The following is a 19,114-nucleotide window of genomic DNA, read 5'->3' on the forward strand; positions in this document are numbered from 1 at the left end:
CCGGGTTTATTCTGGGGACTTCCTGGTGATTCTTAGCCGGGCAAAATGTACTTCTTTGCTCTTCTCTGGTATAATTCCACTTCCTTTCCTGCACAGTTCCTTCCAGTAACGGGCGAGGTCTGTGGCACCTAGCAGACTTCAATTTACTGAAGAACTGCGAAAGTCCTATTACATTTCTGCTCCAAGAGCAGCCTGGACTGAGGCCCCCCAACGGCACCTGCTCTGTAGTCTGGCTGGTCTCTATGGCTCTTGTTTGAACAAAGTGTTCAAGCAGGAGGCCAATTCTGGTGAGGACCCTGGGGTTTAGGCGTGCCTTTACGATGATGGGTAGGGTGGTGTCTCACTCGATTTAGTACCAGTTGATAAGTGGGATAAATGGGCCTTTGCTGAAACATTTTTCCCTTCTTTCCAAAGTTGCCAGCTGCAGTTTGTGTTGCTAGTTGTCTGCCTATAATTTGGGTTACACTGCCTATTGGAAGACTGTCCTGGGGTGCTTGAGGGGCTCAGCTGGTTAAGTGGCTGGCTTTTGGTTTCAGCTAAGATCTTGATCTCAGGGTTGCAAGTTCAAGCCCCACATTGTGGTCCAAGCCCAGCATGGAGCCTACTTAAAAAATTAAAAAGAAGGGATCCCTGGGTGGCGCAGCGGTTTGGCCCCTGCCTTTGGCCCAGGGCGCGATCCTGGAGACCCGGGATCGAATCCCACATCGGGCTTCCGGTGCATGGAGCCTGCTTTGCTTCTCCCTCTGCCTGTGTCTCTGCCTCTCTCTCTCTCTGTGACTATCATAAATAAATAAAAATTCAAAAAAAATTAAAAAGAAAATTGCTCCAATGGGGTTGCTTAGCCCAAGAAAGTAACTTGGACATTGTGTTTTAGGTAGGATTTAGAAGGGTAGATTGGGACCCCTGGGTGGCACAGCGGTTTGGCGCCTGCCTTTGGCTCAGGGCGCTGGCGACCGGGGATCGAATCCCACGTCGGGCTCCCGGTGCATGGAGCCTGCTTCTCCCTCTGCCTGTGTCTCTGCCTCTCTCTCTCTCTGTGTGTGACTATCATAAATAAATAAATTAAAAAAAAATTAGAAGGGGTAGATTTGTCGTGGCTAAAAATACTTTGTCAGCTGACCTAAGTTTGAATTCTAGTTTGATTTAGGGCATCTCTCAACTCGTCTGAGCCTCAGTTTTTTCATCTGTATGTCAGGAATAGCACCTCCCTTGTACACCTGTAATGAAGGCTGAAGGAGCAAGTGAGTGTCCAGTTCTTTTGATAGTGGTTAGCACGTGAGTGCTTAGTACACGGTTATTAATACTGTTAGTGGATAAAGCACTTTTCTTAACACATTTTCCCACTAACAATAATATGTTGGCACTCCCACTTCAGTTGTCTTTAGGCCTGACCTTTGCTGTCTGAACCAGTTTCCTCATTTAAAAAATAGGAATGTTGCCCACTTGAGGGTTAAGTTTTAACAGAACCAGGGAAGCACCACATAAGCTGCTCTAATTCCTTGTGCTACAGCTAAGGAGATAAAGCTGTAGAATTCTAAGTGACCAAGTTTCTAGAGCATTCTTCTTCTTCTTTTTTTTTTTTAAGATTTTATTTATATATTCATGAGAGGCACAGGGAGAAGCAGAGAGAGCGGGAGAAGTAGGCTCCCTGCTGGGAGCCTGAGGTAGGACTCCATCCCAGGACCCTGGGATCACGACCTGAGCCAAAGGCAGATGCTCAACCACTGCCCCTCTGGAGCATCCTCTTATTTGGACGTGTGGAATCCAGCTGAAGGGCTGTGGATGTCGCTCAAGGATGCTTTACTTCAAACATAGTATTTTGAAGTTAATACTATTCTTCTTGGGCTAACTTTGGGTTGACTATCCCTTTGGGGGGGGCAGAGGGCCCTGCAGACTTTGTGGGTAAATTTGGGGGACAGCTTAGTCACTGACCAGTATTCTTGATCGAGAACGAGGTGTATGGAAGAGCAGAAATGAACAGCTGTTAGGCCGGGGTGGACGGGAACCCAGCGCCCCCACCAGCCTCGCCGAGAAGGGGCGGGAGCAGGAGAGTTAGGTCGTCTCCGTCGCAATCCTCCCAATTCCCGCCCCGAGGGTGGTCCTCCCGGCGGAGGGCGGGCGCCGGAAGTGACGCAGAGCCCGAGTCTGGCTGCAGGAGGAGCTCGGGCCCGCGTGCACGGCGCTGCCCGGCGGCCGGGCCCTCCGGCTCCCCCGGCTGCCGCAGCCCTGGGCGCCGCCCCCCGGACCCCCCTCCCGAGCACAGCCATGTCGGGCAACGGCACCGCGGCCGCCGCGGCGGTGAGTACCGAGCCGGCGACTCTCGCAACTTCGGCGCTCCGGGCTGGCGGCGCAGCGATTGGCTCCCTCTGCCACCCTCGCTCTGCTATTGGTCGGAGCCACTATCCGTCTTGTCTTTTTTTTTTTTTCTCGAAACGATCTTTAAAGGGCCAGTAGCCGGGTTGCCCTTAGGAAGGACGGGGAAATGAGAGGGGGGGCGGGGGTCAGGAGCGGAGGGGTAGTCTGCGCCGATTGCCCGGTCCCTGCGGGGATCTGGGTGGGGTTCCGCCGCGCCCCGCAGCCGCCGCTCTAGACTTAACGACCCCGCGCAGGAAAGTTCGTCTCCACGACCCCAGGTGCCCGGGACCCTTTCGCTCGAGACAGGGCCGAGGCGGGATTCGGCCACCTCGGGAGGAGGTCCCACTTTGGATCGTGAGAGCACAGCGTAACCCCAAGTCCCAACTGCACACAAACATCTTGGAAAGTGTGCCTTTTCTTTTCCCCTTTTAGCGGTCACCCAGGCCTAGCCTCCTCTCAAGGTTCCCAGCCGAGACACACCTTTGGGTTACTCCGGTGGGTGGGGCGCCCTACTCGAGCCTTCCTCACCCCGGTTCGTTGCCGGAGCTCTGGGCTTGTGTCGGTGGAGGCCACTGCCAGCCGGAGATAAGAAAGAGATGGGGCAGCTGCTTATCTCCCGACCTGCTGGGGAGGAGAGGGATTCTTTGCCATTGCAGACATTCTCGAGCACTGGGCTGGGAGTGGGAAAATCTGCATTCTGGCTCCAGCTCTTTTCCCATTATTAACTGTGTGACTCTGGGCAAGTCATTTCACTCCTTGGTTGCTTGTGTAACATGGTCCCAGAGATACCTGCACTGTCTAATAGGTTGTCATGAAGATTAAAAGCAATAGTTCTAGTATGTACGTGTTCAGTAAATTTATTTTTAAAGAATTTATTTATTTATTCACAAGAGACACACAGAAAAGCAGGGACATAGGCAGAGGGAGAAGCAGGCTCCCTGTGGGGAGCCTGATGCAGGACTCCATTCCAGGAACCCCGGATCACGATCTGAGCCGAAGGCAGATGCTCAACCACTGAGCCAACCAGGTGTCCCGATAAATATTTTTTTAATGGAATAAAATATGCTGTGCAGAATTGATGCAATTAAAGGATTGTTTGGACCTAGCAGTTTCTGGGACCTTAGATTCCTTTCTGTGGGCTCCCAGTGGCCCAGAATTTTTAGTGGCCATGTTTAGCATTTCAGGCCTAGCCTAATTTGTTCTGAGTCCTTAGAGTTTATTTGTGGGAGAACTGGTAGCAACACAGTAGGGTCCAGGAGCAGCCAGCTGTCATGTCCTCCCAAGAACAGAGGGCCCAGAAGCTTGCCTGGAAAACAACTCCACAGGATGAAGATCTCAGAATAGGGAAAGTTGACATTACATAAAGTGGCTACTCTTTGATCCAGAAAGAAATAGGACCTCAGATTGAAGAACGCAGTTCTACGTACTTGGCACCGAACACCTTTGTAAGGTACTCTGGCTGGAGGAAGAGATGTGTCCCTTTGAGTTCCTAGGTTGGTCACTGACGTCCCAATATTTCTGGTTGGAGAGACCAGAGGCAGCACTCCAGGTGTATGGACATCAGGCAGCTTAGCCTTTTATTTTCATAGAACATCAGAAGGAGAAGATACTAGAATCCAAACCTCTTCATTTTATAGCGGAACAAATAGTGATGAGATGATATGCTCAAGGCCATCGAGCCAGGAAGCTGAGCAGGACTCTACGTAAGATCTGTTGACCCCAGTCCTTTATGCATTCCAACCAGATTAGGGGATCCACGGTGTGGCAGCTGTGGTATAGCTGTTGGCATCAAGGTGGCAACGCACCAGTACCTGCTGTATTGTGAACACTGAAATTCTCCTCAGTGACTCAGCGCACATTGCCTTGTGGCCCTAGCTGCCCTGCCCCTGTCTGCTGTAGGACCCACCCTCCCTGTGGCCAGTCTGATGGGCCTTATCTCTTTGCCCACCTGGCTATGCGCAGCAGTCCCACAGCCTTAGCCAGGATGGGCCTCCAGGCTCAGTGTCCGGTTATTACAGCAGCAGCAGCACAGGGTCCTGCTGTCACTTCCCTCAGGTCTCTGTTTCTCTGGATCTGTGAGGACGGCAGAAGGTATTGAGGAAGTAAAGGGACCAGTCTGAGAGGATCGCCTCACACCGAGGCTCAGCTGGCCACAGGCCGGGGCCTGGGGTTCTTTTCTTCCAAGACATTGATTCTGGTTTTTGGACAAGGTGTTGGTTGAGGAATACGAGGAACGGAGGGGACTGTGACTTGGGGATTTTTTTTCTGCAGGAAGGAAACGGCCCAAAGATGAGAGTGATTCGTGTGGGTACCCGAAAAAGCCAGGTGAGTATGGTTACCCGGGTGGAGGAAGTTTGGCGGAAGGGTTCTGTGCTCACAGTATTACAGGTTGAGGAGCCCAGAGAGTTAGTTCCCAGGATCTCAGGAGGAGAAAATGGGGTGGCTGAGTGTTAATCCCATGAAGGATGGTATATTGCGTTCTGTGGAGAGAGAGGCTGGGCAAGTTGTTGGGGTACAGAGGGCTCCCAGACCACACCCCTCTCCTTCCTAGGTGGGTATTCAAACCACCCCCCTCTTAATTCCAGTTCCTTCTGTATATCCCTAATCCTAGAGGGTATGAGCTTAGGACAGTGCCACGGAAGGACAAAACTAATTGGGATTTTTGCCCCCAGCTGGCTCGCATACAGACAGACAATGTGGTGGCAATGCTGAAAGCCTTGTACCCAGGCCTACAGTTTGAAATTGGTGAGTTTTCTGGACAGGAGTGGAAGCTAATGGGAAGGCCTCCGCCCCTCCCCTGCCCCGGAGGGGCAAACACAGCATTTCTGGCTTTCCCTAGGCCCAAAGCTTTGTCCCATTGCCTCCGAGAATTCTTGGCTGTCCCCAGGTTGGAGGGCCATTTCCTCTGAATATTTCCAGCTCTGACTCCCTGGGCTAGCCTGGCATTTACTATCTTCTGCTTTGGGTCTTTTTATCAGTGTATCTAGTCTTCCTGCTAGATCGTGACATTCTCAGAGGGCAGGGATTGCGGTGTATGTGCCTCTGTATCCACTACGACTCTTAACACAGTACGAGCTCAGTAGGAGCTCAGGAAATGGGCATCAGTGAGCACGTGATTGGTTCTCTCCTCAGTTGCTATGTCGACCACGGGGGACAAGATTCTTGACACTGCACTCTCTAAGGTAACATGTTCCCCCCACTCCTTTCTCTTCCCTCCTCTTTCCTTTCCCCAAGAGATTCACTCTGAGCCTCTTTTTTGACTGGCAGATTGGAGAAAAGAGCCTGTTTACCAAGGAGCTGGAACACGCGCTGGAGAAGAACGAGTAAGTGAAGGACAATTCTTGCTCAGTCTCGTGCTAGGACTCCTGTGCATACCAGACCCGACATCAGCTAGACTGTGGGACTTCAGCCTTTGGGTAGGCTAGAGGGAGGCTTATGTGTGGGTTTCTGAGGCCTCAGAAAAGGAGGGTGTCCTGGTTCTGAGCCATCTGGCTGCCCGGAATGCAGGATTGGCTCTGGGAGGGGGACAGAGGAGAGGGTGTGGTGGGGCGGGGCCCTGGCTCAGGGTCCTGAGGTCTGGGACAGGCCTGCTTCCTGATCTGCTCCAAGCACACACTGGAGTGGAGGAGGGCTGGGGGCCTGCTGCCGGGTCTCTTCTCCTTGCCTCCCTCTCCTGTCTCTCTAGAGTCGACCTGGTTGTTCACTCTCTGAAGGACCTGCCCACGGTGCTTCCTCCTGGCTTCACCATTGGAGCCATCTGCAAGTAAGAACTGGGCGGGTCGGGGCCTGGGCAGGGGGAGGCATCACGTTAGCCTTTGCTTTTCCCTTTGGGCCTCTGCCCTCTGCCTCAAGGGCTGTCTCCTAGCTCTGAGGAGTGTTGGGCATGGCAGAAAACTGAGAACATGCCAGTTAGTTGGTTACTGAGAGAGCCTGGAAGTGACCAGCACTGAGATTTCGTCCTCATTCTGTGACTTTCTGTCTCCAGGCGGGAGAACCCCTATGATGCTGTTGTCTTTCACCCAAAATTTGTTGGGAAAACTCTAGAAACCTTGCCAGAGAAGAGGTGAGTGGTGGGACTTGCACAGAAAGTGGAGGGCTGGGAGGAAGAGGAGGAGGGGGATATCTCAGGTTAAATCTCATTTTAAACCCTCTCTCTGAGCAGCGTGGTGGGAACCAGCTCCCTGCGGAGAGCAGCCCAGCTGCAGAGAAAGTTCCCACACCTAGAGTTCAGGAGCATTGTATCCTTTTCGAGGTGGGAGGGGGGGATTGCCAAAGAGGAAGGCAGGGTAAGAGGGCCCTGGGAGTCATGAGAGTGAAAGGAGCTTCCAGAGGAAGTGGACAGGGGCCAATGGAATGTCTGTCCTCCACTGCCCGCCCTATTCATCCATCCACTCACCCATCCATCCATAATCCTTTCATATTTTCTTAGCCCCAGGCCAGTGCCTGGCACTAGGGATAATGGTGAGTGAAACCAACGTTGTCCTTGATTATAGGGCTTTACATTTCAGTTCTGGAGACAAATGGCCATTGATAATACAGAGTGATACTGACCAGTGATTCCTTGGGAAGGGGAAGGTGGAGAGTGTTTCCATCTTTTATTTCATATCCTACTGTACTTTGATATTCTAAATGTAGTGAATGTTTTATGAAACTAATTTTCAAAACAGTACAGTGTTAAGCTCTCCCATGCGCAAAGTAGGCAATTCTCTGGACACTTCTAGCTGGAACATCTCTAAGCACAGACTTGCGGGTCAGAGAATGCTTCTCAGAGGTCTTGTAATCTTGGGCAAGTTGGTTAACCTCTCCATCATTTTCCTCATCTGTAAAATGGAAATAATTATAATACCTACCTCACTGGGTTATGAAAATTAAGCAGGAGTACATAAAGCACTTTTGATCTGTGTCTGGTGTTAGTAATTAAGTAAATGTTAGCTGTTACGGTTAAGTGGACGACCAAAGGGGAGACGTTAGATACAGAAAGACTCAGGCAGGGGGAGCGAGGCACCAGAGTGCCCAGTGCTTGGGGTCCTTAGCATCTCTCTGCAGCGGGGAAATCTCAACACCCGGCTCCGGAAGCTGGATGAGCTGCAGGAGTTCAGTGCCATCATCCTGGCTGCGGCTGGTCTGCAGCGCATGGGCTGGCAGCACCGAGTGGGGCAGGTAGGAGCTGTCCCTGTCCCGTCCCCCGTAATCCTCCTGCTTTCCCTGGCTATATTCTTCCTCTCAACACCCTGCCTCTAACCGTAAAAGCTGGAAATGGATTCCAGGCTGGGAAGATTGGGGATCAAAGGCCAGGCTCCCAGTTTTGCCTACCCAGGCTCTCTATGAAAGGGAAGCCCCCCTCACTACTCTACTGTCTGCTTTTAGGCACCGCCATCTCCTCCCTTCTGACTGCCTGTTCTGTTCCCCTGCAGATCCTGCACCCAGAGGAATGCATGTATGCTGTGGGTCAGGTATGTTGGACCAGGGAAGCCATGTGTTGATGTGCCCTTTCTTTTATTCAGCCAAAAAGCTGGTCCCATAACCTTTTGCATCTGCTTCTCCCAGCATAAATATTCTTTCTCTCTTTTTAAGATTTTATTTATTTGAGAGAGAGAAGGAGAGAGCACATGAGCAGGGGGGAGGAGTAGAAAGAGAGGGATGAGCAGGTGCCCTGCTGAGCAGGGAGCCCGATTCAGGGCCAGATCCCAGGACTACATATTCATGACCTGAGCTGCAAAGGTTCCTCCTGGCATAAACATTTCCAGGGAGGGGCAGGCCTTGGGGGGCTTCTGGGCTAAAAGGGACCCTGGGGAGCCCGTGGAAGTGGGCTGGTTCCCATTCTCACCTCCATTGGTTGGGGAAAGATTAGGCCTGATGTCTTAGTCTGTTTTTCCATCAGGGGGCCCTGGGCGTGGAAGTCCGAGCCAAGGACCAGGACATGCTGGACCTGGTGGGCGTGTTGCATGATCCGGAGACTCTGCTTCGCTGCATTGCTGAGCGAGCCTTCCTTAGGCACCTGGTACCGGCCATGTTTCACCTGTGGAGGGGTGGGGACTTGAGTTGGGAATAGTCCAGGGGGAGATTTCTCATATTAATGCTCTTTATTCAGTGGTAACTCATTCTTGAGTGTATGGACAGGACCCACTCAGGTCTGGGCCCCTGCCTCTGTGTGTTGTATCTTCAGAGGTCCCTATGTCTGAGGGACAGAGGGTGTTAAGAGTCTGTGGGTCACAGGGAGAACTTCTCATTGCAGGAGGGAGGCTGCAGTGTGCCAGTGGCAGTGCATACAGCTATGAAGGATGGGCAAGTAAGCAGGGGAAGATGGGTGGGAGGGTAGGCAAGGGAGCACGGTGACAGGTGTCCCTGTGCATCTCGCCTTGCCCACAAGAGCCTGGGTTTTCATCTAAGCAGCTCTTTCAGAATATGCCAAGGTAACTGTCTTCTTTGCCAGTTGTACCTGACTGGAGGAGTCTGGAGTCTAGACGGCTCAGATAGCATGCAAGAGACCATGCAGGCCACCATCCACATCACAGCCCAGGTGCCAAAGCTGGAGGGTGAGGGAATGAGGAACAAACCCGCATGTTACCTCCTCTTTGGTGCTCACCCAGTCCCACCTCCTTCCCTTACCTAGCATGAAGATGGCCCCGAGGATGATCCGCAGCTGGTGGGGATCACTGCCCGGAACATTCCACGAGAAGCCCAGCTGGCTGCTGAGAACCTGGGCATCAGCCTGGCCAGTTTGCTGCTGAACAAAGGAGCCAAGAACATACTGGATGTTGCACGGCAGCTTAATGATGCCCACTAACTGGTCTGTGGGGCACGGGTGTCTGGGTGGCTATTGTCCAGTGCCTACCTCCCAGCCCTCAGTGCCCCATCTTCACTGCTGACTGAGGGGTGATCACCCCAGGGAGTTGAACTGCAAGGTCGGAGACTTGCCTCACCTTGAGGCTGTGAAGAGTGCCTTGCCGCCGCAGTAGGCGGAGGTTTCATCTCTTTAAAGTTCAAGCCACAGCCTTTGAATGTAACCAACTCAACTAATAAACCAGCTCTGAAGGTGACTTTGTTTTTGGTGGGGTTGCAGGAAAGAGGACACAAAACCTTGTGCTCTCTACTTCTGAGGCTGGGACCTCTGTGCAAAGTTCTCCTGGAACATTCTTTGTTCCTGCCACAGCAGTTCTCATTTCCAACAACAAATGGGCTCCCAGTTAAGTGGGGGAGAAGCCTAGGACTTGTCCCTACCCAGCTAGCCCGTGTGTATGCCCCACAGGCGGGCCATCGTCCGAGTCCCCCTGACCCCCACTCCCTCAGTACACCTCCCGCCTACGGAGTCGTGGGTGTTACAGCTCGTACAGAATGACAACAGACACCGCGTTTTTAAAAAAAACAATCCTTTAATAAACAAAATTAGTCCATCTGAAACTCCTCAATCTGTAGGGTCCTAGTCTTGGATGGGGATAGCTGCAAAATTCCAGTTCCGAAGCTGTCGGAGGCTCAGTGCAGATGGGGACGGTCGGGCCGGTGCTGGTACGGAAGTGCGTGGCCCGCGGAGCGGTCGCCGGAGAGAGAGCGGGCCGAGCGGCGGGGTTCGCGGGCCGGGCTGCGGTCCCCGCGGGCGCGCGCCTCCTGCAGTCCCGGGGCCCGCGGGGCGCACCGCCGGCCCCCGCCCCTCCCCCCTGGTGGCAGGGCGGACAGTGACAGGTCGTCCCCGCACCGCGGCGTCCGGAGAGTCCCGGCCCGGCCCGGCCCCGGCGCGTACCTCAGCCCTGCGTCAGCGCGCCGAGCGGCTCTTCCAGGCGGCGCCGCGGCCTCCCCGCGGCCCTCAGCGCGGCCCGGGCGGCTGAGTCACTGGCGCCGCGGCGGGCAGCGGCGCGCCCCCGGCCCCCTCCGGGCCCCTGCGCCGGGCGAGCGGGCGGCCCTCCGGCCGGGCGGCGGCGGGAGCGAGGGCAGGCGAGCCCGCGCGGGGGAGGGGCGGGCCGGGCGGCGGCGGCGGCGGCGGTGACGACGCGGCGGGGGGAGCCGAGCGCCGCGGCCGCCCGCCCCGAGCCCGACGTGGCTCAGCTCTTTCCGTGAGGGCGGTGGTGGCCCTTAAAAGGGCCTTTGTGGTGGCATGGAGGGCCGGCTGCGGCGCGGGCGCCCCTCAGTACTCCTGAGAGGCCTGCGTGGCCTTCTTGCCGCCCGCAGGCGCCTTCGGCCCCACGGTGGCGCTGGTCTTCTTGGGCAGCAGCACGGCCTGGATGTTGGGCAGGACGCCTCCCTGCGCGATCGTCACGCCGCCCAGCAGCTTGTTGAGCTCCTCGTCGTTGCGGATGGCCAGCTGCAGGTGGCGGGGGATGATGCGCGTCTTCTTGTTGTCGCGGGCCGCGTTGCCCGCCAGCTCCAGGATCTCGGCCGTCAGGTACTCGAGCACGGCCGCCAGGTACACCGGCGCGCCGGCGCCCACCCGCTCGGCGTAGTGGCCCTTCCGCAGCAGCCGGTGCACGCGGCCCACGGGGAACTGGAGGCCGGCGCGCGACGAGCGCGACTTGGCCTTGGCGCGGGCCTTGCCGCCGGTCTTGCCGCGGCCCGACATGCTGCGCGAGGTAGAAGAGCGGTGAAGAGGGACGCCTCGAAGGGAGCAACGAACAGCCGCCCGCCGCAGTCCAACTGCTGCCGCGCGCGCCCAGGGGCCGGCCTTATAAGCCCCCAGGGCACACCTCCGCGCCCTCCTGATTGGCTCTCTCCTCGGGTACCCGCCTCCGGTTGGTTGCAGTTAACCCTTCAGTGACGCGCCACGGCCGAGGCAGCGCGCCCGCCGATTGGTCCGATTTGAAAACCTTTTGCCCGGGGAAAAAGGCGAGGAGGAGCGGTAGCACGCAGCCGGCCAACCACTCCCCGATGTAGCCAATCCTTGCGAAGGGCGCCAGATTTAAACGCTAGAGCTGGAGCCCAGAACCGGAAGGCAAAGAGGGTGGAGTCTGAGCCACCTCGAGGGCCTCTGGGAAACCTGTACGGGCCCGGGATTTTTAAAGGAACGGGGTCGACACCACTCCCTTCCCTTCCTGGTCTGGTCATTCTTCTCGCCTTTCTCCCTCCTCCCATCCTGCAGAGGGAAATGAGAGAGGGAAGAAATGGGAACCCCTCCTGCTGCTCCCCCTAAAAACTTCTGTTCAATCTTAGGGCTCTCCCTGCCACCTTAAGTATGAGGATTTCAGGGTTTATTCAACATGTTCTATTTGGTCTGTTCTTTCTGTTGACTTCTTGTTACAAGGAGCCCGCTGTGCTGAAAGAAAAAAGATGGGCAGAGGGATAGGCATCCTCTTGGAGGAGGTACCTCCACCAATCCTCCCAATCTACCCTAAAATGCCCAAAATATACTTACAGGAACACCAAGAAAAAGACAACACTTTATTGTCACCACTGGGAGCACCTGGCCCCCCAATCTGCTCTTACTAATCAGAATACTTAATTTATGGTCAAATAATCAAGTGATCTTCGAGCCTGTGTCCCTCTCCCCAGCCAGGGTTCTATCCCCAGGCCCAACATATTCCTTGAGAGTCCGAGTGGTGGATAACTGCATAAAAGCACAGTATCCCACTTCAGGAGGCCGCAGGGATGGGATAGAGAGGGAGAGCAGCAAGTTGAAGAAAGCCACAGGCAAAGTCCAATCAACAGTCAGTACAGGGCAAGACAGGCCCAGGATGTCGATCACAGCGGAACGGAATCGCTAAGTACAAAATCTGGAGAAAAGTAAGAGGTGAGAGAGGCCTGGGCCCGGAAGCGTGCCTGGCCCAGAAAGAGGCAGGCCTGAGTCAGGAACCCTGCAGACTATGCAGTGAAGGGCAAGGATTGGGGGACTCAGACGTCATAGAAGAGCCGGACAAGCTGGTACCGGATGGAGAAGGTGACAGCACTGCCAAGGATCTGTGAGGAGAAAGAAACATACCAGAGTCAGAGCCATGGAGAAAGGGAGACCAGAGCCAGGAAAGCCCTTCCCTGACCACACCTGGAGCAGCAGCAGGAGCAGAGTCAGGTTTCTCTCGTGCATGGGCCCGAGAACCTTAAGGAGCAAGTTGAGGAGCGTCATGTTGTTACACTCTGTGAAGGCACCATCCTCATTCTCACTCTGGTGCACTGTCACTAGCCGCAGGCTCGCTGCTACCTAGAGGGGCCAGAGGTGGAGAGAACTTCAACTCTGCTTCAGCAATGGGGGATCTGCTTCATGCTTCCAGGCTCCCCTTGGATCTGATGCAAGCCGAGGGTCCCCAGGCCCTGAATTCTGGATGGTGGCCTAGAGCCTTACCTCCTTGTTACCCTGTTACCTTTAGAATAAAGGTGCCCAAGAAAGAGAGGCTCTTGGTCTTGAACTTGGAATAGCTCATCTCCAGTTTGCCTGTCTTGGTATTGAGTCTGCAGGGGGAAGAGAGCTTTATGTGACTGGGCCACTACTCCAAGAACTCTCCACACTGCGGTCAATTAATAGGAAGAGTACCGAAAGTAGAATCAGACAACCTGAAGATCTGTTTCCGGCTCTGCTTACTGTGTGATCAGAGCTGATCAGATTATGTGGGTGAATGTGCTCTGTCATGTATAAGGGCTAACTGCACGGAAAGAGCCCTCCTTTGGGCCCACTCCCCTTACAAAGCAGATGCAGAAGGCTGGCTTTACGCATCCCAAGTGAAAAAGCTAAGATGTCCCTTTTAAGTCCCAAAGTGGCTACCTGGGAATGCGGTGGCGAGGGCAGGGTATGATATGCAGGAGCTGAGGCAGTGAGTAGAGGAAGTTGAACACCTGGGGCATGAAGAAGAGTAGCATGGTCTTGCTGAAGTGTCCCAAGATGCCCACCACGGCAAAGGTCATGCCAGCAAAGTAACAGAAGGTATCTCCCACAAACACCCGTGATGGGTACCTGTGTGGGGGAGAGGATCTGAGCCAGTGGCAGGAGGCACTATCAGTCTTTTCTCTCATATTACACGCCCTGAACCCTGGACTAGCCCTGACTCTAGTCCTGGCCCGGAGGAAACTCCAGCTCTTCCGACAAGCCTCCAGAACCCAAAGCCCTGAATTCATCTCTTTTTGGGGGCTCCACAGCACTTGTCTCTAACTGCAACTGGGTAGAGAGCAATTGAAGAATATTACCAACTAGAGATCCAGAAAACACTCAATACAGGTGTGCGCAGGCTTAGCCTCTCCAACAGGAGTTGGGTCAGGACCAACAGGACCATACTTGCTACATGTTCACATGGCCCACTTACCAGTTATGGTAGAGCAATCCCAAGGTGGTGAAAAAAAAGGGTATCATAAAGTAGAGGGAAAAGACGTGATCATCCCGATAATCACCTTTGGAAGCAGGGGAAGAAGAAAAGAAGGATGAGTTGATAAGGTACTTCCCCCTGCATAACTGGGTCCTATTTCTGTCTCAAGTTCTGTCCCCAGCTGTACTTTCCACCTCTTCCAAGTCCCATTCCAGAACTCACTACTTCTTTTGTGTCACTCAGGCAATTCCTAATATTCCACCTCATTCATGAACCCTTCCTAATACGAGTTGCTGTCTTCAATTTGGTTTAGATCATTCAGCCCAGGTATGAATACTAGCTTTACTTTCTAACTGTGTGACCTTGATCATGACACACTTAAATTCTCTCGCCCTCTGTTTCCTCAACTGTAAAATATGGTTCATGAGAACACTTGCCACGTTACAAAGTTTAAATGCTTTAAGAGTATTTTGTTTTAATAAGCACTGATATCCATTAGCCAAAGACCACCAGAAACACACCTGCAGTCAAAGCTGGGTTTACTGATGTGTAACAAGAGAGACACTGTAGACCACGCACCATAGGTAACCATGGGATGCCTCAGTAGGGAAGTATTAGGAAGATGTGTTATAGGATTTGTTTTGAGTAATTTGGGGGAGAAAGGAAGGAGGCAAAGTTTTGCCCAAGACTGGGTGCTGTCAGTGGAAGTAATTCTATGAGCATCTTAGTTTTCTCTAAGTAGAACCAAGTTATCAGAAGGAAGCAATTGCTCACCTTAGCCAGAAGAGGGAGATCCTAATCATTTTTGTGGGATGCACAAAATGCAGTTCTGGCTATACTCAGACATGTTTATGGAGGAATCTGGGTTTGCTTTACTCTATCATGGACATAGAGTGACCTCGTCTGATTGTGAAGTTCTGTGAAATTGTTTATGTTCAGCAGAAGACCATGGCCTACCTATTAGTGCCAATTCAGCTGTCAATGACAGAGCTGTTTTTCTTTACATTTAATCTTAATATATTGCTTTTATTTTTTCCTGAATTCCCCAAAGCCAGGTATCAGGCAGTTTCCTTAATACTCAGACTCCCAATCTCACCTACCTTCCAGCTCCACCAGATTGAAGACGATGATGGAAGCAGAAATAACTAGCGACTGGCCTGCCTCTAGGCCATTAATTCCTGCTAGGATATTGATAGCGTTGGTACAGAACACTGCCAGCAGCCCCATGTAAACATAATACAGGATCCCTGGGGGAAGAAGAGAGTAAGAAGTGTGCCATCCATAGAAATGAGGACTTAAGAATATTCTTCTGAGAAAAGTGGTGAGGACAGAGGATTGGACGAAGGACCAATAGAACGGATCTGAGAAGACACAGGAACAAGATGGGGACACTTGGAAGATAATCTGGAGCACCAGGAATGATGCTCTGCTAGATTATCTCCCAGGGTAAGGGTGCCCCAAAGTAAGGGCCACAGGGACGTCAGTCGCAGGGCTACTCACCCAAGTCCAGATGCAGGCCAAGAATCGGCCGGAAAGGCTTGGGCACCACAATGGTCGTGTTGCCAAAGTTGGTGAAATAGACCATAAGAAGAGGTAGGGAGGCAGCTGTAGGCAGCAGCAGCTTGTGGCGCCAGCGCAGATTCAGTACATCGTCCGCAAAGCCCAGGAAAATCATGCAGCAGATGGCAAGGAGCGCACCTATCAGGGCCACGAACTGGGGGAGGCTCGGGCAGGTCACCGCTCAAGCCTATGCCCACATCATCTTGCAAAAACACCTGTCTCTTCGCTCCTTCCTCAGCCCCTCCACCCAAACCCTAATAACCACAACTCTCCCAGGTAGCTCCCAGGGCCCAGCCCCAAGCAACCGCCCCCAACTCACCCACTTACTTCGTGATGGGGGAAGGCTTTACACTGCTCCTCCATAAAACAGTTCAGGAAGGGGAAAGGGATGAAGCAGAAGAGGATGATAAGGAAAACAGCACCGCTGATCACTCCCTGGGACTCTGGGCTGTGGCCCAGCAGCAAAGGGAGGGGGCGGGGGAGAGGAGAGGGGGCGTGGTCACTCACTAGAGCAAGCATTACGGCAATCTACGGGGAAGGGGTGTGGAAGGGCACCAGCGCTGGAGTCCCTGATACACCCGAGGGTCCCCTGTACTGCAACATCCCTTCCCAGAGTTGGCCAGCGCTGCCCTTCGTCTCCCAGAGCCCGCAGCTGTCTGCGGGGTTAGCGCTGCGTGTCCGCGGGGTCAGGCACCCCAGGTCCCGCCCTTGCCCTGCTGGCCCCCTCCCCGGGACCCGGGTGCCACCGCTCACATCTGCTGCCGGCCGGTTTTGTTGAGGTCCTGGCCACAAAGGTGCGCGGCGATGAAGTGGCCACGGAAGGCGGGGATGAGGGTGACCGTGGCCACAAATCCCAGCAGCGAGCCGACCAAATTCACCAGCAGCGGCATCGGCAACTCCGGGAAGGCCCACATGATGACCAGCCAGGGGCCCCGCTCTGCCGCCGCCTCGGCTAAAGGGCGAGCTGGGCGGAAGCCCCGAGCCGCCCGCGGGGAGGAGCAGCCGCTCGGCACAGGCTGGGCCCTCCCACAGCGGCCTGAGCAAAACCCAACTCTGAATTGAGGCGCCCCCAGGACTCCCGCGAGCCTCTAGCGCGCACCCTCGGCTGTCCCCGCCGCACTTGCCTCCCCACTGTTTCCTCCCGGATTTTGTTCGCAGAGCCACCGGCGTTTTGAAGCCGGCGGCGGCCATTTTTAGCGCGGGCAGGCAGAGCGAGGGACGTAAGTGTTACTTTAAACCGCGTCCTTCACTCGAGCGTCCTCACCACGAGGGTGTTGGGAAAACAAAGACAGACCAACCAAAACGGACACTTTGCTAACACCGTGTTAAAAGTGTATAGCCCAAAGCGGAAAAAACTCCCTGCCCGGTTCCAAGATGAACACCTCCTTTTCCCACGTGTCTGACGCCGCTTACTCCTGGTTCCACGTCAGTTTTAGGACGCCGGCCGCGGGAGGTCCCGTTTAAAGGGCCAGGATCCCGCGTTTCCCCCGGGGTCCCTCGGGAGCCGGGAGGATGGCTCCGGGAGGCCGGGGGTACGGCAGGAGGGACGAGGATAAGGAGCAGCTCCCGCTCCCCGGGAGAAAACCTGTCGCCAACGTAGTCGGAAGCCGAGGTAGACGCAGCCTGGTTCCCGGGAACGCAGCTACGGCTCGGAAGCCGATGTGAATCCTGGAGCCTAGGCACTTGAAAAGTCCCTCCCACTCCTCCCACTCCATGTTTTTCTTGTCCTTGATTCAGGTACTTTGCCTCCATCATCCCACCGCCTTCCGCCCCCGCAGTGGCAGCAGTTGCCGGGCAACCCCGCGGGGCGCTTCCCCACCGCAGGGGCTGGCAGTGCCCTCAGGTCTTGGGTTTAACCGCGTTCTCGACTTTCCTAGGTCCTGGATCAGTGCAAGGTGCCAAGCTCCCAAACCCAGGAGGCGAGGCTGTGGCGCGTTGGAAACAGCTGAGGAAAGCAGGCTCCTCCGCCCCACACGTGGCTTCTTCCTGTTGCCCTGAGGAGCTCCCCCCACTCCGGGTTCCTCATCTCGGTCACCGTGCTTTTGGCTTGTGGCACCTGTGTCCTTGCAAATCACAGTTCAGCTTCTCTCCTGTCTCTCAAACCAGGTGTGAAATATCCCTTCTACTTGAAGGCAGCTCTAATTAGCAACAAGAACCATATATGTATGAAGTATACTTTATAAAGTAACCCCAGTAACATGCTTGATAGTGGTCCACCAGATTTTCAGTAACTATAATTGCACCGGTATTGTTTACCCGTGTTCGCGGACACGTGTGTGCGCATGCGCACGTGCATCTGTGCCTCTTAGACGGGAAACTCCCTAGAGGCAAGTGATTTCCATTCCACACAGGTAACCCCGTGGGGCTAAGGACACAGAGCTATCTGTCTACAAGGCACCATCCCACACTATGAGTCTGGGTCTTAAAGAGAGATAAATGGCCATAGGAGCACATGGAGAGAGAAATTAGTTGTGACCAGGGGAGGTGAGTAATTATCTCCAAAGGTTTCAGGAGGTGGCAAGAGTGGAAGGGCCTCCCAAGTAGGGGAAGTGAGACTCTAGGAGCAGGTGGAAAGAAGGAGCTTATGGGAGCCTCAGAGGAGGCAGCATTCAGTAATCTTGTTGATCAGGAGCAGGCTGAGACTCCCTGGAGGTTCGAGGGACAGTGTATCTGTTTCCTTTTTTATTAGCTGTTCAATCCTAAGAAATCTTCCTTCCTGACCCAGCATTGGGAACCTCTGACTCTTCTCCAGAGATCATTAGCCACCCCCCGACAACCCACACTGGAACAGGGTTCGGAGGGGACTTGTTCAAAGACAACACACTAGGGATTCCTCATCCAATATCCATGTTATCATCAGAACATGGTTATTGGGGAACTTGCATTATAATCTCAATATTTTTGTTCCCGTGATGATAAATGCCCAGTTGATTATCAGACTAATTAGGAGAAACAAACACAGGACTTGACCACACTTGAAATTTTGTGCCTTTCCTGGTAAAAGTTGGAAGCATTTGCCTAAATGCTAACGCTGGTCCTAGAACTCATGGATCAGATGAGTTGTCAGTGGCTTCTGATGGTTTCTTGGGTTGAGTAGACAACATCTGAGGTGTGTGTCTCCTACAAGGAGGCCCTGTGAGCAAGGCCAATCTATTGTTCAGTTGCATTGCCTGTCAAAGCCCATCCTAAAAATGTTTTACAGTGCCTAAGAAGTCCATGAGACAGCTTTGGATAGTCTGGGGCAACAACACTTGCAAGACCCTATCTGTGGCTCTTTCCAGGCAGTTGAGTTACTTTTTCCTTTTTTCCTGCCTCTCCCCTATCAGTGTATCAAAAGTTGTTAGCTGAAAGCAAGCCCCATTCCATTGAGATGGCATGAGTTTTCAAGATGCAAGCAATATAGAAACTCTTCGTGTTGGCATGTATAATGGAATATTTTGTTAGACTTCTTAAAATTACAAAGAATTTACTAATCCCTACTATATTTGTGTGAAACTCTTTAAGTACTGGGGGATACAAAGTGATATAAATGTACTCCCCCCACACACAAAGAATCTGCTTTAGCATATTAAAGCACCTTGGTTAAATATAAGAGAAGAGAGATGAATCTTTCATCTTTGAAAGGCAGGGTCCTCACTCTTTTTTTTTTTTTTTAAGATTTTATTTATTCATCTTATTTTAGGGGAGGAGAGGAAGAGAATCCCAAGCTGACTCCACCCTGAGCACAGAGCCTGACATGAGGCTCAACCCTACAACCCTGAGATCATAACCTGAGTCAAACCCAAGACTCAGGCTGAGCCACCCAGACACCTCGACAGGGTCCACATTCTTTTTTCTTAAGATTTTTTTTTTTTTTTTTGAGAGATAGAGCATAAGCAGTGGGAGGGGGAGGGGGAGAGGAAGAGAGACAAGCAGACACCCTGCTGAGTGGGGAGCCTGACATAAGGCTCCCAAGATCCTAAGATCATGACCTGAGCAGAAGTCAA

At 53.5% G+C, this 19,114-nt stretch overlaps 3 protein-coding genes and 1 long non-coding RNA gene across 6 annotated transcripts; 2 read left to right on the top strand and 2 right to left on the bottom strand.

The window, feature by feature from the left end:
- The first annotated feature begins 204 nt into the window (after nucleotides 1-204).
- Nucleotides 205-9,395, top strand: HMBS (hydroxymethylbilane synthase). Of its 2 annotated transcripts, none has more exons than XM_055304790.1 (14): nucleotides 205-287; nucleotides 4,627-4,680; nucleotides 5,028-5,100; nucleotides 5,488-5,537; nucleotides 5,623-5,678; nucleotides 6,041-6,118; nucleotides 6,341-6,418; nucleotides 6,518-6,593; nucleotides 7,402-7,515; nucleotides 7,770-7,808; nucleotides 8,237-8,356; nucleotides 8,591-8,644; nucleotides 8,789-8,875; nucleotides 8,969-9,395. In XM_055304790.1, the coding sequence occupies exons 2-14, from the start codon at nucleotides 4,645-4,647 to the stop codon at nucleotides 9,140-9,142; spliced, it is 1,035 nt and encodes a 344-aa protein (XP_055160765.1). In that variant the 5' UTR covers nucleotides 205-287; nucleotides 4,627-4,644; the 3' UTR covers nucleotides 9,143-9,395. The 2 variants fall into 2 exon arrangements, with proteins under 2 accessions (XP_055160765.1, XP_055160764.1); XM_055304789.1 differs by lacking the exon at nucleotides 205-287 and adding an exon at nucleotides 2,128-2,298.
- Nucleotides 9,396-9,708: 313 nt separating this feature from the next.
- Nucleotides 9,709-11,006, bottom strand: LOC129496641 (histone H2AX). Its single transcript, XM_055304791.1, has one exon. It carries the CDS (start codon nucleotides 10,904-10,906, stop codon nucleotides 10,475-10,477), a length of 432 nt encoding a protein of 143 aa, XP_055160766.1. The 5' UTR covers nucleotides 10,907-11,006; the 3' UTR covers nucleotides 9,709-10,474.
- A 695-nt stretch (nucleotides 11,007-11,701) lies between these two features.
- On the bottom strand, nucleotides 11,702-16,401 carry DPAGT1 (dolichyl-phosphate N-acetylglucosaminephosphotransferase 1). Of its 2 annotated transcripts, none has more exons than XM_055304787.1 (9): nucleotides 15,882-16,401; nucleotides 15,456-15,479; nucleotides 15,069-15,282; nucleotides 14,669-14,815; nucleotides 13,569-13,653; nucleotides 13,034-13,222; nucleotides 12,636-12,723; nucleotides 12,320-12,475; nucleotides 11,702-12,237 (listed from the first exon to the last, which is right to left on the bottom strand). In XM_055304787.1, the coding sequence occupies exons 1-9, from the start codon at nucleotides 16,317-16,319 to the stop codon at nucleotides 12,172-12,174; spliced, it is 1,407 nt and encodes a 468-aa protein (XP_055160762.1). In that variant the 5' UTR covers nucleotides 16,320-16,401; the 3' UTR covers nucleotides 11,702-12,171. The 2 variants fall into 2 exon arrangements, with proteins under 2 accessions (XP_055160762.1, XP_055160763.1); XM_055304788.1 differs by having other exon boundaries at nucleotides 15,456-15,576; nucleotides 15,882-16,174.
- Nucleotides 16,402-16,730: 329 nt separating this feature from the next.
- Nucleotides 16,731-17,332, top strand: LOC129496642 (uncharacterized). The gene is made up of 2 exons (XR_008661824.1): nucleotides 16,731-16,865; nucleotides 17,006-17,332. It is a non-coding gene; the product is annotated as an uncharacterized LOC129496642 (long non-coding RNA).
- The last annotated feature ends 1,782 nt before the right edge of the window (nucleotides 17,333-19,114 follow it).

The sequence above is a fragment of the Nyctereutes procyonoides genome, unplaced genomic scaffold (assembly GCF_905146905.1).
Source record: "Nyctereutes procyonoides isolate TBG_1078 unplaced genomic scaffold, NYPRO_anot_genome, whole genome shotgun sequence".
In the NCBI taxonomy this organism is placed as follows: domain Eukaryota; kingdom Metazoa; phylum Chordata; class Mammalia; order Carnivora; family Canidae; genus Nyctereutes; species Nyctereutes procyonoides.

Coding starts and splice junctions, on each gene's coding strand:
- HMBS (XM_055304789.1), top strand. CDS start 2,266: ATGTCGGGCAACGGCACCGCGGCCGCCGCGGCG. Junction 6,119..6,340: donor ACCATTGGAGCCATCTGCAA/GTAAGAACTGGG, acceptor TTCTGTCTCCAG/GCGGGAGAACCCCTATGATG. Junction 8,645..8,788: donor CAGCTATGAAGGATGGGCAA/GTAAGCAGGGGA, acceptor CTTCTTTGCCAG/TTGTACCTGACTGGAGGAGT.
- LOC129496641 (XM_055304791.1), bottom strand. CDS start 10,906: ATGTCGGGCCGCGGCAAGACCGGCGGCAAGGCCCGCGCCAAGGCCAAG.
- DPAGT1 (XM_055304787.1), bottom strand. CDS start 16,319: ATGGCCGCCGCCGGCTTCAAAACGCCGGTGGCTCTGCGAACAAAATCC. Junction 13,223..13,568: donor GGATTGCTCTACCATAACTG/GTAAGTGGGCCA, acceptor TCCCCCACACAG/GTACCCATCACGGGTGTTTG. Junction 12,238..12,319: donor TGCTCCTGCTGCTGCTCCAG/GTGTGGTCAGGG, acceptor TTCTCCTCACAG/ATCCTTGGCAGTGCTGTCAC.